This window comes from Odocoileus virginianus, chromosome 32 (genome assembly GCF_023699985.2).
Source record: "Odocoileus virginianus isolate 20LAN1187 ecotype Illinois chromosome 32, Ovbor_1.2, whole genome shotgun sequence".
NCBI classification, from domain to species: Eukaryota; Metazoa; Chordata; class Mammalia; order Artiodactyla; family Cervidae; genus Odocoileus; species Odocoileus virginianus.
Genome location: NC_069705.1, coordinates 7,111,830 through 7,127,370, shown reverse-complemented (window position 1 = coordinate 7,127,370; position 15,541 = coordinate 7,111,830). Strand labels below are relative to the sequence as shown.

Below are 15,541 nucleotides of genomic sequence, written 5' to 3'. Positions count from 1 at the left end.
GTGCTGACCTCCGCACCCGGCACCGCACTCCGGCTGGTTAGCGGCGTGTGCCCGCAGACCCCTCCTCCTCCCGCAGACCCCCTCCCCCCCTCCCGCAGACCCCTCCTCCTCCCGCAGACCCCCTCCCCCCCTCCCGCAGACCCCCTCCTCCCCTCCCGCAGACCCCCTCCTCCCCCTCCCGCAGACCCCCTCCTCCCCCTCCCGCAGACCCCCTCCTCCCGCAGACCCCCTCCTCCTCCCCCTCCCGCAGACCCCCTCCTCCCCCTCCCGCAGGCCCCCTCCTCCTCCTCCCGCAGGCCCCCTCCTCCTCCTCCCGCAGACCCCCTCCTCCCCTCCCGCAGGCCCCCTCCTCCCCCTCCCACAGACCCCCTCCTCCTCCCGCAGACCCCCTCCTCCTCCTCCCGCAGACCCCCTCCTCCCCTCCCGCAGACCCCCCTCCTCCCCTCCCGCAGACCCCCTCCCCCCCTCCCGCAGACCCCTCCTCCTCCCGCAGACCCCCTCCCCCCCTCCCGCAGACCCCCTCCTCCTCCCGCAGACACCCCTCCTCCCCCTCCCGCAGACCCCCTCCTCCCCCTCCCGCAGACCCCCTCCTCCTCCCGCAGACCCCCTCCTCCTCCTCCCGCAGACCCCCTCCTCCCCTCCCGCAGGCCCCCACCTCCTCCTCCCGCCGGCCCCCTCCTCCTCCTCCCGCAGACCCCCTCCTCCCCTCCCGCAGGCCCCCTCCTCCCCCTCCCACAGACCCCCTCCTCCTCCCGCAGACCCCCTCCTCCTCCTCCCGCAGACCCCCTCCTCCCCTCCCGCAGACCCCCTCCTCCCCTCCCGCAGACCCCCCTCCTCCTCCCGCAGACCCCCTCCTCCTCCTCCCGCAGACCCCCTCCTCCTCCTCCCGCAGACCCCCTCCTCCTCTCCCGCAGGCCCCCTCCTCCTCCTCCCGCAGGCCCCCTCCTCCTCCTCCCGCAGGCCCCCCTCCTCCCCTCCCGCAGACCCCCTCCTCCTCCTCCCGCAGACCCCCTCCTCCTCCCGCAGACCCCCTCCTCCTCCTCCCGCAGACCCCCTCCTCCTCCTCCCGCAGACCCCCTCCTCCTCTCCCGCAGACCCCCACCTCCTCCTCCCGCAGACCCCCTCCTCCTCCCGCAGACCCCCTCCTCCTCTCCCGCAGACCCCCTCCTCCTCCTCCCGCAGACCCCCTCCTCCTCTCCCGCAGGCCCCCTCCTCCTCCTCCCGCAGGCCCCCTCCTCCTCCTCCCGCAGACCCCCTCCTCCCCTCCCGCAGACCCCCTCCTCCTCCTCCCGCAGGCCCCCTCCTCCTCCTCCCGCAGGCCCCCTCCTCCTCCTCCCGCAGACCCCCTCCTCCTCCTCCCGCAGACCCCCTCCTCCTCTCCCGCAGACCCCCTCCTCCTCCTCCCGCAGACCCCCTCCTCCTCCTCCCGCAGACCCCCTCCTCCTCCTCCCGCAGACCCCCTCCTCCTCCTCCCGCAGGCCCCCTCCTCCTCCTCCCGCAGGCCCCCTCCTCCTCCTCCCGCAGACCCCCTCCTCCTCCTCCCGCAGACCCCCTCCTCCTCTCCCGCAGGCCCCCTCCTCCTCCTCCCGCAGGCCCCCTCCTCCTCCTCCCGCAGACCCCCTCCTCCCCTCCCGCAGACCCCCTCCTCCTCCTCCCGCAGACCCCCTCCTCCCCTCCCGCAGGCCCCCTCCTCCTCCTCCCGCAGGCCCCCTCCTCCTCCTCCCGCAGACCCCCTCCTCCCCCTCCCGCAGGCCCCCTCCTCCCCTCCCGCAGGCCCCCTCCTCCTCCTCCAGCAGCCCCTCCTCCTCCCCCTCCCGCAGACCCCCTCCTCCCCCTCCCGCAGACCCCCTCCTCCCCCCTCCCGCAGACCCCCTCCTCCCCCTCCCGCAGACCCCCTCCTCCTCCCCCTCCCGCAGACCCCCTCCTCCCCCTCCCGCAGACCCCCCTCCTCCCATCCCGCAGACCCCCTCCTCCCCCTCCCGCAGACCCCCCTCCTCCCCCTCCCGCAGACCCCCTCCTCCCCCCCCTCCGGCCGACCCCCTCCTCCCCCTCCCGAAGACCCCCCCTCCGCCCCTCCCGCAGACCCCCTCCTCCCCCTCCCGCAGACCCCCTCCTACCCCTCCCGCAGACCCCCTCCTCCCGCAGACCCCCTCCTCCTCCCCCTCCCGCAGACCCCCTCCTCCCCCTCCCGCAGACCCCCTCCTCCTCCCCTCCCGCAGACCCCCTCCTCCCCCTCCCGCAGACCCCCTCCTCCCCCTCCCGCAGACCCCCTCCTCCCGCAGACCCCCTCCTCCTCCCCCTCCCGCAGACCCCCTCCTCCCCTCCCCTCTGCTTACGGCCCCGCAGAGTCCACTTGTCTTCCCTAAGCACGTCCTGGGGAAGACACCAGTGTCTCTGTAGGAGCTGGGGCACTTGGATCCTCTTTTAGGATCACTGGGTATTAATTTTGGGGTAATAACACATCTTGCTAGACTTGTATGATGCTTTGTGGGGCATTCTCAAAGTTGAATCTAGTTAGATCGCAGCCACCACTTGGTTCAAATCATAACCATGATGATTTTCTCCCTAAATTACTTTATGAGCCCTGCCCCACCACACAGACACACACACACACACACACATACACATACACACACGATACAGATACAGATATATAGACATACCTATAGATACATATGTGTGGATAGATAGATATGTTTCCCTGGTGGCTCCATGGTAAAAAATCTGCCTGCCAGTGCAAGAGATGCAAGTTCAATGCCCAGGTTGGGAAAACCCTCTGGAGAAGGGAATAGCAACCCACTTCAGTATTCTTGCCTGGAAAATCCCATGGACAGAGGAGCCTGGCGGGCTACAGTCACCGGGGTCACAAAGAGTTAGACATGACTTAGCGAGTAAACAGCAGCAACAAATATGTGTATGTATATATATGTGTGTGTGTATATATATATAATCTTCCAAGGAACTTAACAACCTTCTGGTCTGAGCTAGACCTGTAATTAATAGTCTGGTTTTCCCACATTCTAAAGTATGAAAACTAACTTTGCCCTACTCACTTGATGCTTAATTAGTAGACCCTGAGGAATTCAGATAGTCCTAAATCTTGATAACATTCTTCAAAGAGACCTGAAAATTCCTGTACCCCCGAGGGAAATAGCTTTAATTGCTCCAAGTCTTAACCTCGAGATTATAGTTCTTCAATTGAAACTCAAGTGAAGAAAAGAAATGAGGAAGGCTGGGAAGTTATCCTGCCAGGTATCAAGCATACTATTAAAGTATAACAAGAAAAACAGGAGTAAATAAAGCAAGAGGCAGATTAATTGCATGAAGGAATATCGAGCACAGAAGAAGGCCCGGACACTTACGGGAATTGTGTATGTGATAAAGCCAGCATTGCACAAACAGCTACTGTCTGTAAATACGGGAGAATATTTCTAAAATACTGGAGTGAGTGGAGAAAGCCTGTTAGTACGCGTGATATCACACTAAAAAGTATTAAAGATTGACTTATTTAAGTACTGAAAAACTTTAAACTTCTGCTGACAAGAGCCATTATCCACTGGGTTAAAGGACAGACGATTTGGAGAAAATATATCCTTCACATATTAGCAGATAAACGGCATTTCCCTTAGAGGTGCACTGAACTTACTTTGGCTGAATGCTAAATAACCCAAGTTAAAAATCAATGAACAGCTTAAGCCAAGGGTGAATGTTCCCCCCGTAAAGTGATCTGAAGAATCTAAGTAATCTTATAGTATTATTATTGAAAATTGGAGGAGATTCCCCAGCAGTCGGATGGTTAAGACCCCATGCTCCCACTGCTGGAGGCCCGTGTCAGGGAGCTACGATCCCAGCAGCCTCATGACATGGCCAAAAGAAAATTTTTTAAAACGATTCATAAATTCGATATGTTTTTGAAGTTTGTCGTAACGGTGTCATTTGTCAGCACTGCCAGCTGCACGTGCACAAGACTGCGATGTTTTCGCCTGATGAGAAGCATGGATTTCTTTTTCTCTCTATTCCAGTGTGCCTACTGTTAGTGGGGACTTTGCTATCAGGTCAATAAGCTTTCCTTTTTCCCTGATGCTAACACAAAGGTAGAGACCTAAAGATCGCCGTGCAGTCTTTGAAGTCCCCCCACAAACCGAAACCGTGTGCAGCATGCTTAAAGCCAGTGTCCCCTGAATACCTGAGAAGCCCACAGCTTTTTGCCCTCACACTTTTATTTCTAACTACTTGCCTGCACTCCCCGCTCCCCGCAGTCCCCGGACGCACGGCTTCCTCTGCCGGCAGCCGCTGGCTGTTGCCGAGCCGTTTACTCTCAGTGTCGGGGTCTGCGGGGCACCATCACCGTGTGGCCTCTTCTGTGCCAGGAGACTTTCCCGTGTGATCGCTGCTCATCCATCTCACTGTGAGCATTTGTACTGAGGACATGTGAAGATAATTCCAGACCTTTTCCTTATGTCACGTGGTTTGTCTTTGACTGAAAGAGATTTTCAGTCCCAAGTTAGATTCATCATGCTTACCAGTATTCTAACCACCAGGAGTCAGATATTAGCAATAAGCCCAAATGATGGTTTTGTGTACTAAGTATGATGATAACCTGATCTTTGATCTCCACAAGTTCAGCAAATCTCAAAATAACATCAAAAAGGCATTTGTTGGTTCAATCTTTCAAAAACTAAAGCAGTTTTGACTTTTGAATACTGAAGCCAAAGCTGACCTTAAGTGCATGCTTAATATTTATAATATATAAAATCTGCCTTCATATCAGTAAAGAAAAAATGGACAAAAGACATGGACAAGCACATTACAGGAGAAGAAATGCAAATGGTGAACAAACACGAGAACACATTGAAACCTCAGTAGGTATGAAGTTAAATCAAGGTACAACAATGATGGAATTTTTGTTACCTTGACAAAAAAAAAAAAGATTGGTAATGCAGTGTTGGTGAGAATATCCAGAAACAGAGTAAATTGTACATCCTTTTATTGAAGGACCTTTTGGCAGTATTCACCAAAAGTTTAAAATCTGCACTCTCCGGTCCAATGCTGTCACCTAGAAGAATCTACCCTACAAAACGTGTGCTCAAAAAATGTCTGCAAGATGGTAAAAGTCCTGATAGCAATAAACCAAATCGAGTCTCAGTGTGCATCAGGAGGGGGTAGGAAAATAAACGCTGAATAACTATGCAAGGAGTACCCTGTAGTCACTAAAAATAATCAGCTCAATCTATTGGTACTATGGCAGAAACACAACTTGTATACTGGCCCAGAGGGAAATGCAAGCTGCAGAACCATATGATTCCCACTGGGTTTAAATATAAGTAAAGAAAAAAGTCTAGAGCAATGAGCATCTAACTGTTAACAGTGGTCACCTTGAGATAGGAAAGAGATGGAGGGGAATGAAGGAAAGAAGATTATATTCTTTACATCATACATGTGTCTTTATTACTTGAATTGATTAAAATGAGCAGCAATTACTTTTTAATTTTATAAAAGACTTAAATAAATCCAGGCTAGACCAAACCATGGAACAAAAGTCCCCTGAAAGACACAAAAATGAGCGAGTCCTCATTGTAATGCAGACCTACGGAAAGGCTGCAGTGACTTGGTGAGAGTAGCTAATAACGCAGACCTACAGAAAGGCTGCAGGGACTTGGTGAGTAGTAGCTAATAACGCAGACCTACAGAAAGGCTGCAGTGACTTGGTGAGTAGTAGCTAATAATGCAGACCTACAGAAAGGCTGCAGTGACTTGGTGAGTAGTAGCTAATAATGCAGACCTACAGAAAGGCTGCAGTGACTTGGTGAGTAGTAGCTAATAACGCAGACCTACAGAAAGGCTGCAGTGACTTGGTGAGAGTAGCTAATAATGCAGACCTACAGAAAGGCTGCAGTGACTTGGTGAGAGTAGCTAATAATGCAGACCTACGGAAAGGCTGCAGTGACTTGGTGAGTAGTAGCTAATAACGCAGACCTACAGAAAGGCTGCAGTGACTTGGTGAGTAGTAGCTAATAATGCAGACCTACAGAAAGGCTGCAGTGACTTGGTGAGAGTAGCTAATAATGCAGACCTACAGAAAGGCTGCAGTGACTTGGTGAGTAGTAGCTAATAATGCAGACCTACAGAAAGGCTGCAGTGACTTGGTGAGAGTAGCTAATAATGCAGACCTACAGAAAGGCTGCAGTGACTTGGTGAGAGTAGCTAATAATGCAGACCTACAGAAAGGCTGCAGTGACTTGGTGAGAGTAGCTAAAGGAATAAACGTTCATCACGGGGATTGTGGAACAGCTGGAGGAGCAGCAGTTTGTAGCCTGCAAGAATCCAAGAAATGGCAAAGCGCAAACCACAAATTTCAATAATAACGTTTAAAAAAACAACACCCAGGGCTTCCCTGGTGGATCAGTGGTAAAGAATCCATCTGCCAATGCAGGGGACACGGGTTCGACCCCTCATCTGCGAAGATTCCACCTGCCGCAGAGCAGCTAAGCCCGGCACCACAAGTGCTGAGCCTGTGCTCGGGAGCCTGCACACGGCCGCGAAGGGCGGCCCCTGCTCACCGCAACTAGAGACAGCCCCAAGCAGCGATGAAGACCCCGTCCAGGGAAAATAAATGCTACATATTAAAACCAAAACAGACAGTAGAAAAACGAAAGGAAAGCTGCTGGACTCTCCTCCAGGGCCCCTTTCCTGACTTGCTAATCGTGTGTGGAGAAGGACGTTCTGTGATGAATGAGCATATAATGCTAGTGTGACAGAGGGGACACCTGCTTCATGGAGGGACTGCTCTTTCTGGCTGTTATTTTGTGTCATTTCTGTGTGTTCCTTCCTTGTCTTCTATCCATTCATACATCCTCGCAGAAGCACAGTGTTAACAAGCGAGAAGCAGCTACTGAGGAACGGGGCAGAGTCCCATGAGGGCAGCAGTTTGCTCAGCACACCTCTCTAGGACCTGGAACATAGTAGGGCTGCAGCAGTGACAGTTGTCTGGAGCAAATGTGTGGGCTGCCCTCCAGTGGGAATTGTGGATCTTTGCTAAAGGTATATTCTCAGTGCAGTGATAGAGGTATGAATGGACAAAACAGAAATGGGGCACAGAAGCCTGCGACAAAGCCCCTAGACACATCCCTGAGGAGGCTCTGTCTGAGCTAAAATTTGAGAAGCTCATAGAAGCCCGCCAGGCAGAGGAAGTCAGAGAAGCAAAGGTGCAAGAGAGCCATGAGCGAGCAAGGCTCATTGGAGAAGCTGAGAGTCGCTGATTCCAGCTTAAAGCATGGGATGGGGAGGCCGGAAAGATTAGGTCTAGATCACCATGTTCTCAGGAGCCGTGCTAAGGACCTTGCTGGTTTTGGTTTGGTTTTTGTTTAATTTGTTTTATTGCAATGTTCTGTGAATGTCTGCTGTATAGCAGAGTGACTCGGTTACACATGCACATTCTTTCTCATGTTCTTTTCCTTTGTGGTTTAGCACAGGACATGAAATATAGCTGCCTGTGCTGCACAGAGGACCTTGTTCTGTGTCCATTCTCTCTGCAGGACTTTGCATCTGCTGACCCCAGCCTCCTACCCCACCCCTCCCCCTCCCCCGGGCAACCACAGGTCTGTTCTCGATGTCTGTGAGTCTGTTGTGTCATTAAGTTCACTTATGTCATACTTCAGATTCCACATGTAAGGGATATCACACAGCATTTGTCTTTCTCTGACTCATTTCACTAAACAGAATCCCATCCATGCCCATCATGTTGCTGCAGATTGCGAAATTTCATTTTTTTGTATGACTAAGTAGTATGCCACCGTGTATATGTACCACATCTTCTTTATTTGGTGAAAATCTAGGTTGTTTCCATGTCTTGAGTTTTCTGAGTACTGCTGCTATAAACATTGGGGTGCATGGATCTTTTTGAATTATAGTTTTGTCCAGACAGATTCACAGGAGTGAGGCTGCTGGATCACGTGGCAGCTCTATTTTTAGTTTTTTGAGGAACCTCCGCACTGTTCTCCATCCTGGCTGCACCCTTTACATTCCCACCAGCAGTGTAGGAGGGCTTCCTTTTCTCCACTCCCTCTCCAGCACGTTCATTTTTGCCACACCGCGCTGTGTTGAACGTGGGATCTTAGTTCTCCCACCAGGGATTGAACCCAGACCCATGGGCAGTGAAAGCATCGAGTTCTAACCACTGGACCACTCCACCATTTATTGTTGTAGATTTTTTAAACGGTGGCTATTCTGGCTGGCGTGAGGTGGTACCTCACTGTAGTTTTGATTGGCATTTCTCTAATAATTACATGAAATCCCATGGACAGCCTGGTGGGTTATAATCCGTGGGGTCACAAGGGAGTTGGACACGACTTAGTAAAACAACAACAGTAATTACATGCTAAGGACTTTGGATTTTATCTGAAGAGAATATCTTCAAGAAGATAATCCTATGTATATTTTTTAAAGATACACATGAAGATTCATTTGTTGTCTGCATTTTGAAAACAATAACAGAAATTCTGTACATGCATGACAATAATTCAGTCTACCGCCTTCTTATAACAGCTGTGGGGCAGGTCCTGCCATTGCCTTCATTTTGCAGTTGAGGAAACCAAGGCACCAAGTCCCTTATCTGACCTGGTGCCCTTATGGGTGGAACCCAGATACAGAGGCAGGCAGCCTCGACCCAGAGCCCACCCCCTTCTCCCTTATCCTGGGCTGCTTTTGTTTGTGTTTCTTTAAGGACATACATGTTTTCTTAAGAAAAGGAAGTCAAAATATCTTTTTCCCATGGTTTCTCCTATACCATCTACCATCCAGGAGAGAATGATTTGGGGCCTTGCCGGTAGAACCCCTCTGCAGCTAGGCTGTCTTCCTGTCCTCCGCTCCTCATCTTCAGCTGCTTCCACGTGTGTGTAAGTTTATTTTCGGTTGTGATGGTCTTCACGGCTGTTGCGGGATTTCTCTAGCTGTGGCGAGTGGAGGTGACTGTGGTCGTGCTGCGCGGGATTCTCGCTCAGTGGCCTCCCGGCCATGGCCCACAGGTTCTGGGTGCGTGGGCTTCAGCAGTTGCAGCTCGTGGGCCCAGTGGTTCCGGCTCCAGCTCCGGAGCTCAGGCCCAGTGGATCCGGCTCTGGAGCTCAGGCCCAGTGGTTCCAGCTCCGGCTCCAGAGCTCGGGCCCAGTGGTTCCAGCTGCGGCTCCGGAGCTCGGGCCCAGTGGTTCCGGCTGCGGCTCCGGAGCTCAGGCCCAGTGGTTCCAGCTCCGGCTCCAGAGCTCGGGCCCAGTGGTTCCAGCTCCGGCTCCGGAGCTCGGGCCCAGTGGTTCCGGCTGCGGCTCCGGAGCTCAGGCCCAGTGGTTCTGGCTCCGGAGCTCGGGCCCAGTGGTTCCAGCTGCGGCTCCGGAGCTCAGGCCCAGTGGTTCCGGCTGTGGCTCCGGAGCTCGGGCCCAGTGTTCTGGCTGCGGTTCCAGAGCTCAGGCCCAGTGGTTCCAGCTCCGGCTCCAGAGCTCGGGCCCAGTGGTTCCAGCTGCGGCTCCGGAGCTCAGGCCCAGTGGTTCTGGCTGCGGCTCCGGAGCTCGGGCCCAGTGTTCTGGCTGCGGCTCCGGAGCTCGGGCCCAGTGGTTCCAGCTCCGGCTCCGGAGCTCGGGCCCAGTGTTCTGGCTGCGGTTCCAGAGCTCAGGCCCAGTGGTTCCAGCTCCGGCTCCGGAGCTCGGGCCCAGTGGTTCCGGCTGCGGCTCCGGAGCTCAGGCCCAGTGGTTCCGGCTCCAACTCCGGAGCTCGGACCGGGTGGTTGTGGCCCACGAGCTTCGTTATTCCAGGCATGCTGGACCTTCCCAGACCAGGAGTCACGCCGCGTCCCCCGAGTTGGTAAGCGGGTTCAGCCCGCCGAGCCAGCGGGAGGCCGCCGCCTCTAGCCTGCACCCCGTCCCCCTGCTCTCCTGGACGGGCTGTGAAGCCTCCCGGTGTCCGGGCTTCCTCGCAGAGCGGGGCCTTCAGACAGGGTCCCGGGGGTTCCCTGAGCCTTTCCCTTCCGGAAGCGCAGGAGCGCGTCACACGGTCCGCAGAGAGGGGCTGGTTGGCGCGCTCAGCCCCGATACACGCCGTCGGCGGGACCATGCGTGCCGCTCGGCCCCAGCTTTCGCTGCGACGCCTCTGCGCCTGGCCCTGCGGGGACGCGGAGGTGAGCCCAGGAGGGGAAGCGAACAGAAGGGCGGCGCCCATCACGAGGGATCTGCTGACTTAAGCCTCCGCTCAGCTACTGTTTCATTGCTTCCATTGTGCCAGCTAAAAAAGGGGGGTGGCAGGATTTTTATACACAGGCGGGGTGCGTGCTTTAGGGGTCCGGTCGATGGCGGATACGTGTTCCCTGCTCTCGCCCTGTTCTTTTCCGTTGACCACACCGTGAATGCTGTCCGGGGACCCCCTCATACACACCACACTGCCAGCTAGGAGAATCAAGTGCTTACCATCACCTCCCCCTGAGCTGTGAGCGGAGCCAAGTGTGAACAAGCTCCTCTTCTCAGATTCAGACAAATAGTGAATGAAAGAGCAGACAGTGCAGGAGACTTAAGTTTCACTTTACTCATTCATGGATGAACTTCGTGGTTTTTCTTTAGTAAAGAGGAAGGCTGACAAGTGATCATCTCAGAGATTGATAGAGACTTGGGAAAGCCGTAACAATCTGAAAGCCAAAATGATGGGGAAATTTTCCTTCTATTGTAGAAAGGAATTGATAGAGAAATAAGGCTGAGTAATTTATGTTTGGAGACTGTTATTTCATCCCTGGTGTAGTTCTGTCCATGAAATATGAAACCTTACAGCAGGAGTCAACCTTCCTTCAGGTCATGATTATAAATATACTGTAGAAGGAGTATCTCATTCCTCCAGATTCACCGCAGTAGTCATTGGATGCACATTTATTGCCTAGTTTCATTTGGTTACTTGTAGTCTTAACTGTCTTCTATTCAGCAAAACATTTTAGCATTGAACTATTTGATAACATGATTTTAAAATTTCATTTTATACTTTTATTCCTTCATTAATACTTTTAAGATGTGCATAAATTTACAAAGATGCACACAAAATAATATTCTTCACAGCATTGTTTATTAAGCAAAAAATAAAAGTGGAAAGAACCCAAATACCTCTAAATAGGAAATTGATTATTAATTCAGATTAATATTTTAAATGTTGTGGAAACTTCCCTGGTGGCTCAATGGTTAAGAATCAGCCTGCCAATAGAGGAGACACTCGGGTTCGATCCCTGGTCTGGGAGGATTCCACGTGCTGCTGAGCAACTAAGCCCGTGCAACTAACCCCTGAGACTGTGCTCTTGAGCCCGGGGGCCGCAACTACAGAGCCCAGAGCTAAACCCTGCGCTCCAACAAGAGGAGCCACCGCCGTGAGCAGCCTACATGCACCTGCTCCCTGCAGCCGGAGCAAGTCCACACACAGCAGGGAAGACCCTGCAAAGCCAAAAACAAAGGAATTAATTAATTAATGCCTTTTTTAAATTAAATAAAAATAAGATGATGCACAGGGAATATAATAACTTTGTATGGAGTATAATCTATAAAAACATTAAATTACTATGTTGTACACCTGAACCTAATATAGTAGTATTGACATGTCAGTTACACTTGAATTTTAAAAAGTAAAAATGATGAGGTAGGATGTAATTCCTGATACAGAAAGTTATTCACCATATAATGAGTTTTTTTAAAGGTTGCAAAAGCAGACTGACCTTATTTTCTTTCTTGTATGTTTAAAGAGAAGTCTGGAAAGATGTAAGTCAAAGTGCTAACAGTGTTTCAGTGAATTTGCAGCCAGTTTTCACTTAACTTTCTGTCTTATGTATTGTATGAGGCGGCTTTGTAAATTATTACTGTTTTTATATTTAGCATGTATAATTTTGCAGATGAAAAATATTTCTCTTTTTAAAACTGAGCTTGAAAAGGTGAGAGGAACTCTGAAGGGAATTTACTGCTTATTATTTAAGCATACAAAAAGAAGTCTGCACAGTGCGTGTGAGTTTCCTGAGCACGCTGACTCACCTCTGAGGTTTCTTCCTCCTCTGCCCCTGCTGAAATGGTCTGAATGCTTCTCCCCACCGCTGGGCTTCCCGTTGCTCGTCCTTCACCTGTCTCCCTCTCCCTCGGTGGTGGAACAGCGGACTCTTGTTCCCATTTAGCCCACCCTCCATGAGGGTGCATTTGCATAGAACATTAATATCACTGCTCCTTCTTCTGACTTAAGTCAGTCCTTTACCTTGACTGGTTAAGTTAGGAAGCTCAGATGGCTCTTGAGCGCGTGTCTCTCACGTTGGGTGCATTTAACCAAATAGCCGGCGTGATGGATGTAGACCTAAGCTCTGTCCAGGGTGCCCAAGTTCTTTGCCTTCCAGAAACTGGAACTGGATGATTTGTTTCAAAGGTACAGAAACGGGACGCAGACCTCCCTTTGGAGACTCTAATAAAGTCACTACTTTAGTCTGAACTGAAAGACAGCATTTTTCAAGAAGATATCTTGCCAATCCCAGATATTCTGTGTCTCCATTTGGTACTGCTGGTCTAGATCATCTTGAGCCCTGGCTGGGCTGCTTGAGGTGACGAGTTTCACCCTTTGGGCAGGTGAAAGTCAAGAGTCACAAAGAGCAGGCGGAGAGGCGGACATTCGTAACAGACCTGTGACTGGCCACCTGTTAACGGCTTGTGATACGAGTGAGTTAAGAAACTGGTCTCTGGCTGGAACAACTTAAACAAGCTTAGCGCAAATCCGAGAAAACATAAGGGAAGTTCGTGAAAGCTTAAGCAAGTCTTGGGACTTCCCTGGCGGTCCAGTGTTTAGGACTGTGCTTCCATTGCAGGAGACACAGGTTCAGTCCCTGGTTGGGGAACTAACACCCCACAACTCAGTAGGTGAGGCCCCAAGGAAAAAACAGCCCCCTAAAAACGGTGTGTTAGTGATGTTAGAACTGTGACGGAATTTTTGAAACAGCAGGGGTTTGTTGGGAGGACTTTCAGAGGTTGTTGTCGTCAGTCTCCGCAGACCCTGAAAAGGTGGTGCTTCCGTTACACTCTGATTATTGAGAAGCTGTGACACTGAAAGTCTTACTCAGGATTTTCCTCAAGTTACGAGGTGGTATTAGACTGCAGGCACACTGCCATCTTCTTTGCTTTTTTTTTTCTTCGTATTTATTACCAACTTTTGCTCATTTTTCCCCCCTTTTCTCTTTTGGTTCTTTCTTATGCACTTGCTCTAATACATACAAATTCTCAACACCAAAAATACTGGAACTAAAACTCAAAGGGAAATTAAAACGTGGAGGGAAACCAGTGCCTTCTGGGATCTCCAGAAACCTAAAGGACATTTTTTTAGTTGCTCTGGATGGTCTTCATTAACCCTGGATCCTGTCTGGGTGGAGGAGGGTCCCGGGAGCCTGCAAGGAGAGGGGGGCTCCAGCTCCAGGCCTGGCGCCCCCTCCGTAGGCTGAGTTTCCTCCCGTGGCAGCTCCAGTCTGTTCAAGTTTGAGGACATGGTCAAGTCAGCGAGTGTTAACTGCGAGTCACATCCACTGCTGCTTTTGTAACAGAGAGCTGGATGACCTTGACAGAGCTTCCCTCCTGCCCATGCGGGAGACGCGGGAGAGCAGGTTCCATCCCTGGCTCGGGAAGATTCCCTGGAGACGGGCATGGCAGCCCACTCCAGTGTTCTTGCCTGCAGAATTTCACAGACTGAGGAGAGGAGTCTGGTGGGCTCCAGTTCGTAGGATCACAAAGTGCCGGACACAGCTGAGCAGTTCTCACACACACACACACACACACACACACACACACAGCTTGGTAATTCCCAAATACAGAGGCACTGTGTCACCCGCTCACTAACTTGCCGCTGCCCCCCCCAGCAGTGACCAGGGTGGAGACCAGGCTCCCCCCACTGCATCTTCTCGGGGAAGGGAACGCCCCCTGAAAACCAGCGGGGACGGCGGCCGGTGTCTGCCTGCTGGGGGCCGGGGAGCCTCGTCCGGACCGTGACGAGGCGGCGGGGCTGCTGCGACGCGGTCCCGGGCGGGCGGCCCTGCTCCGGGCAGGACGCGGCCTCCGGCCTTTCCGCCCGCGCCCCGACCCCCCGTGTCCCCGGCTCCGGGGCGCCGAGCGCTGGCCCGACTGACCTGCTTCTGCTTCCTTTGCAGCTGACCCGCTGGTCGGCAGCATCGCCACACAGTACATGACCAACAGGGCGGAGCACGACCGGATGGCCCGGCAGTGGACCAAGCGGTACGCCACATAGCGCCGCGGCAGCCCAGCGCGGCGCGCCGCCGTGTGTCCCCTGGAGCCGTCTTGCGGTGGAGCGCCGTCCAGCCCCACTCCCGATCTTTGCTCACCACCCCTTCCTGTTTTATTCCCTTCTTAATTTCCATTAACTTGAAAGATCTGGTCTTTTTTTTTTTTTAATCCCTCCCCCTCCACATGGATGGGAACTTTGGTTTTCAGTGCAAACAGTGTCGGATCTGTAATAATAAGAGCTTTCTTACCAAGCTTCGTATTCCTGTGTGGTTTTGTTCCTTATTGTCCATTTTCTTTTGATCCTTCCTTTTCTGTGATCTTTGGGAAGACACGAATTCAGAATTCTATCTCGTTTCTACTTCCATGTAGCGCTTCGGGTTAATTTTTTTGTACTGAAGTCTATCGGTGGGTGCATGCTACTGGGAACCAGATTTTGTACAAACGCTTCAATCAGAATCACTGTGCATTACTGAAGACTCTGTTTATCACTAGCCTTCTGTTCCCACACTGAAGGCTGCCGGATTGAACAAAATAATATGTATTTTGATTTACTTCAAGTGCTTGTAAATTTCTTAGGGACCTGCCACTTTTGACTGTGGATCAGTTGATGTACACTTGTATTATTAAAGCACTCAATAAATCACTGTGGCTGATAAATGCACTTCTGATAACCCGGCGTTTGCTTTGTATCCTGGTGACCGACAGCGCTCCGTGCAGCGAGGCTTGTCTAATTCAATTACAGGTTCAAGTGCATTTTGTTCATCTCAAACCTGGGAGGGCCCTTTGCAGTTGAGTTGCTAGCTGTGGAGGTTCCCCGGCTGTCAGTGGCCTGACGATTTTATGGTTGTTTCAGGTCAGTCTGGTTTCAAGTATTGGCTGGATGTCACTTTCACATGGACATCTTTTCTGTTACCACCTTCTTGATGCAACAATTTCGATATGTGGCTCCAAAAATAGGCTCCTAGTGAAACAGGTGTGGGCTGATTGTTGGGTTAAACCACTTTTGGCTTTATTTCTCTCTTCTTTTTCCTCGTAAGATGGTCACAGTGATTGCCCTTGGTTTGGAGTTTGTTTTTCCTCCATGGTTTTAGCGGAAGAAGTAAACTCCACTCATATCAGTCGCGGTCAGCACACTCAGTGACAAGGTTTGTCTGTCTGGCTTTGACCTTCAGGCTTTTCTAAGTTTGCAGCTACAGGAGGCAGAGGAAACTTGTGTGCAGTGTGGCTTGAAAACCACACTGCCGTGCTTATTAATATTCAGGTTTCTTTGTGCTGAC

At 52.1% G+C, this 15,541-nt stretch overlaps 1 protein-coding gene across 3 annotated transcripts in view; it reads left to right on the top strand.

Annotated features, from left to right (window-relative positions):
* UBE2E2 (ubiquitin conjugating enzyme E2 E2) overlaps positions 1 to 14,925 on the top strand; it is a 356,286-nt gene extending 341,361 nt beyond the window's left edge. For all 3 annotated transcript variants that reach the window (XM_070459847.1, XM_070459846.1, XM_070459848.1), the window contains exon 6: positions 14,171 to 14,925. In XM_070459847.1, the coding sequence (XP_070315948.1) occupies positions 14,171 to 14,268 (98 nt within the window). In that variant the 3' untranslated portion in view covers positions 14,269 to 14,925. The remainder of the gene's footprint in view (positions 1 to 14,170) is intronic.
* The last annotated feature ends 616 nt before the right edge of the window (positions 14,926 to 15,541 follow it).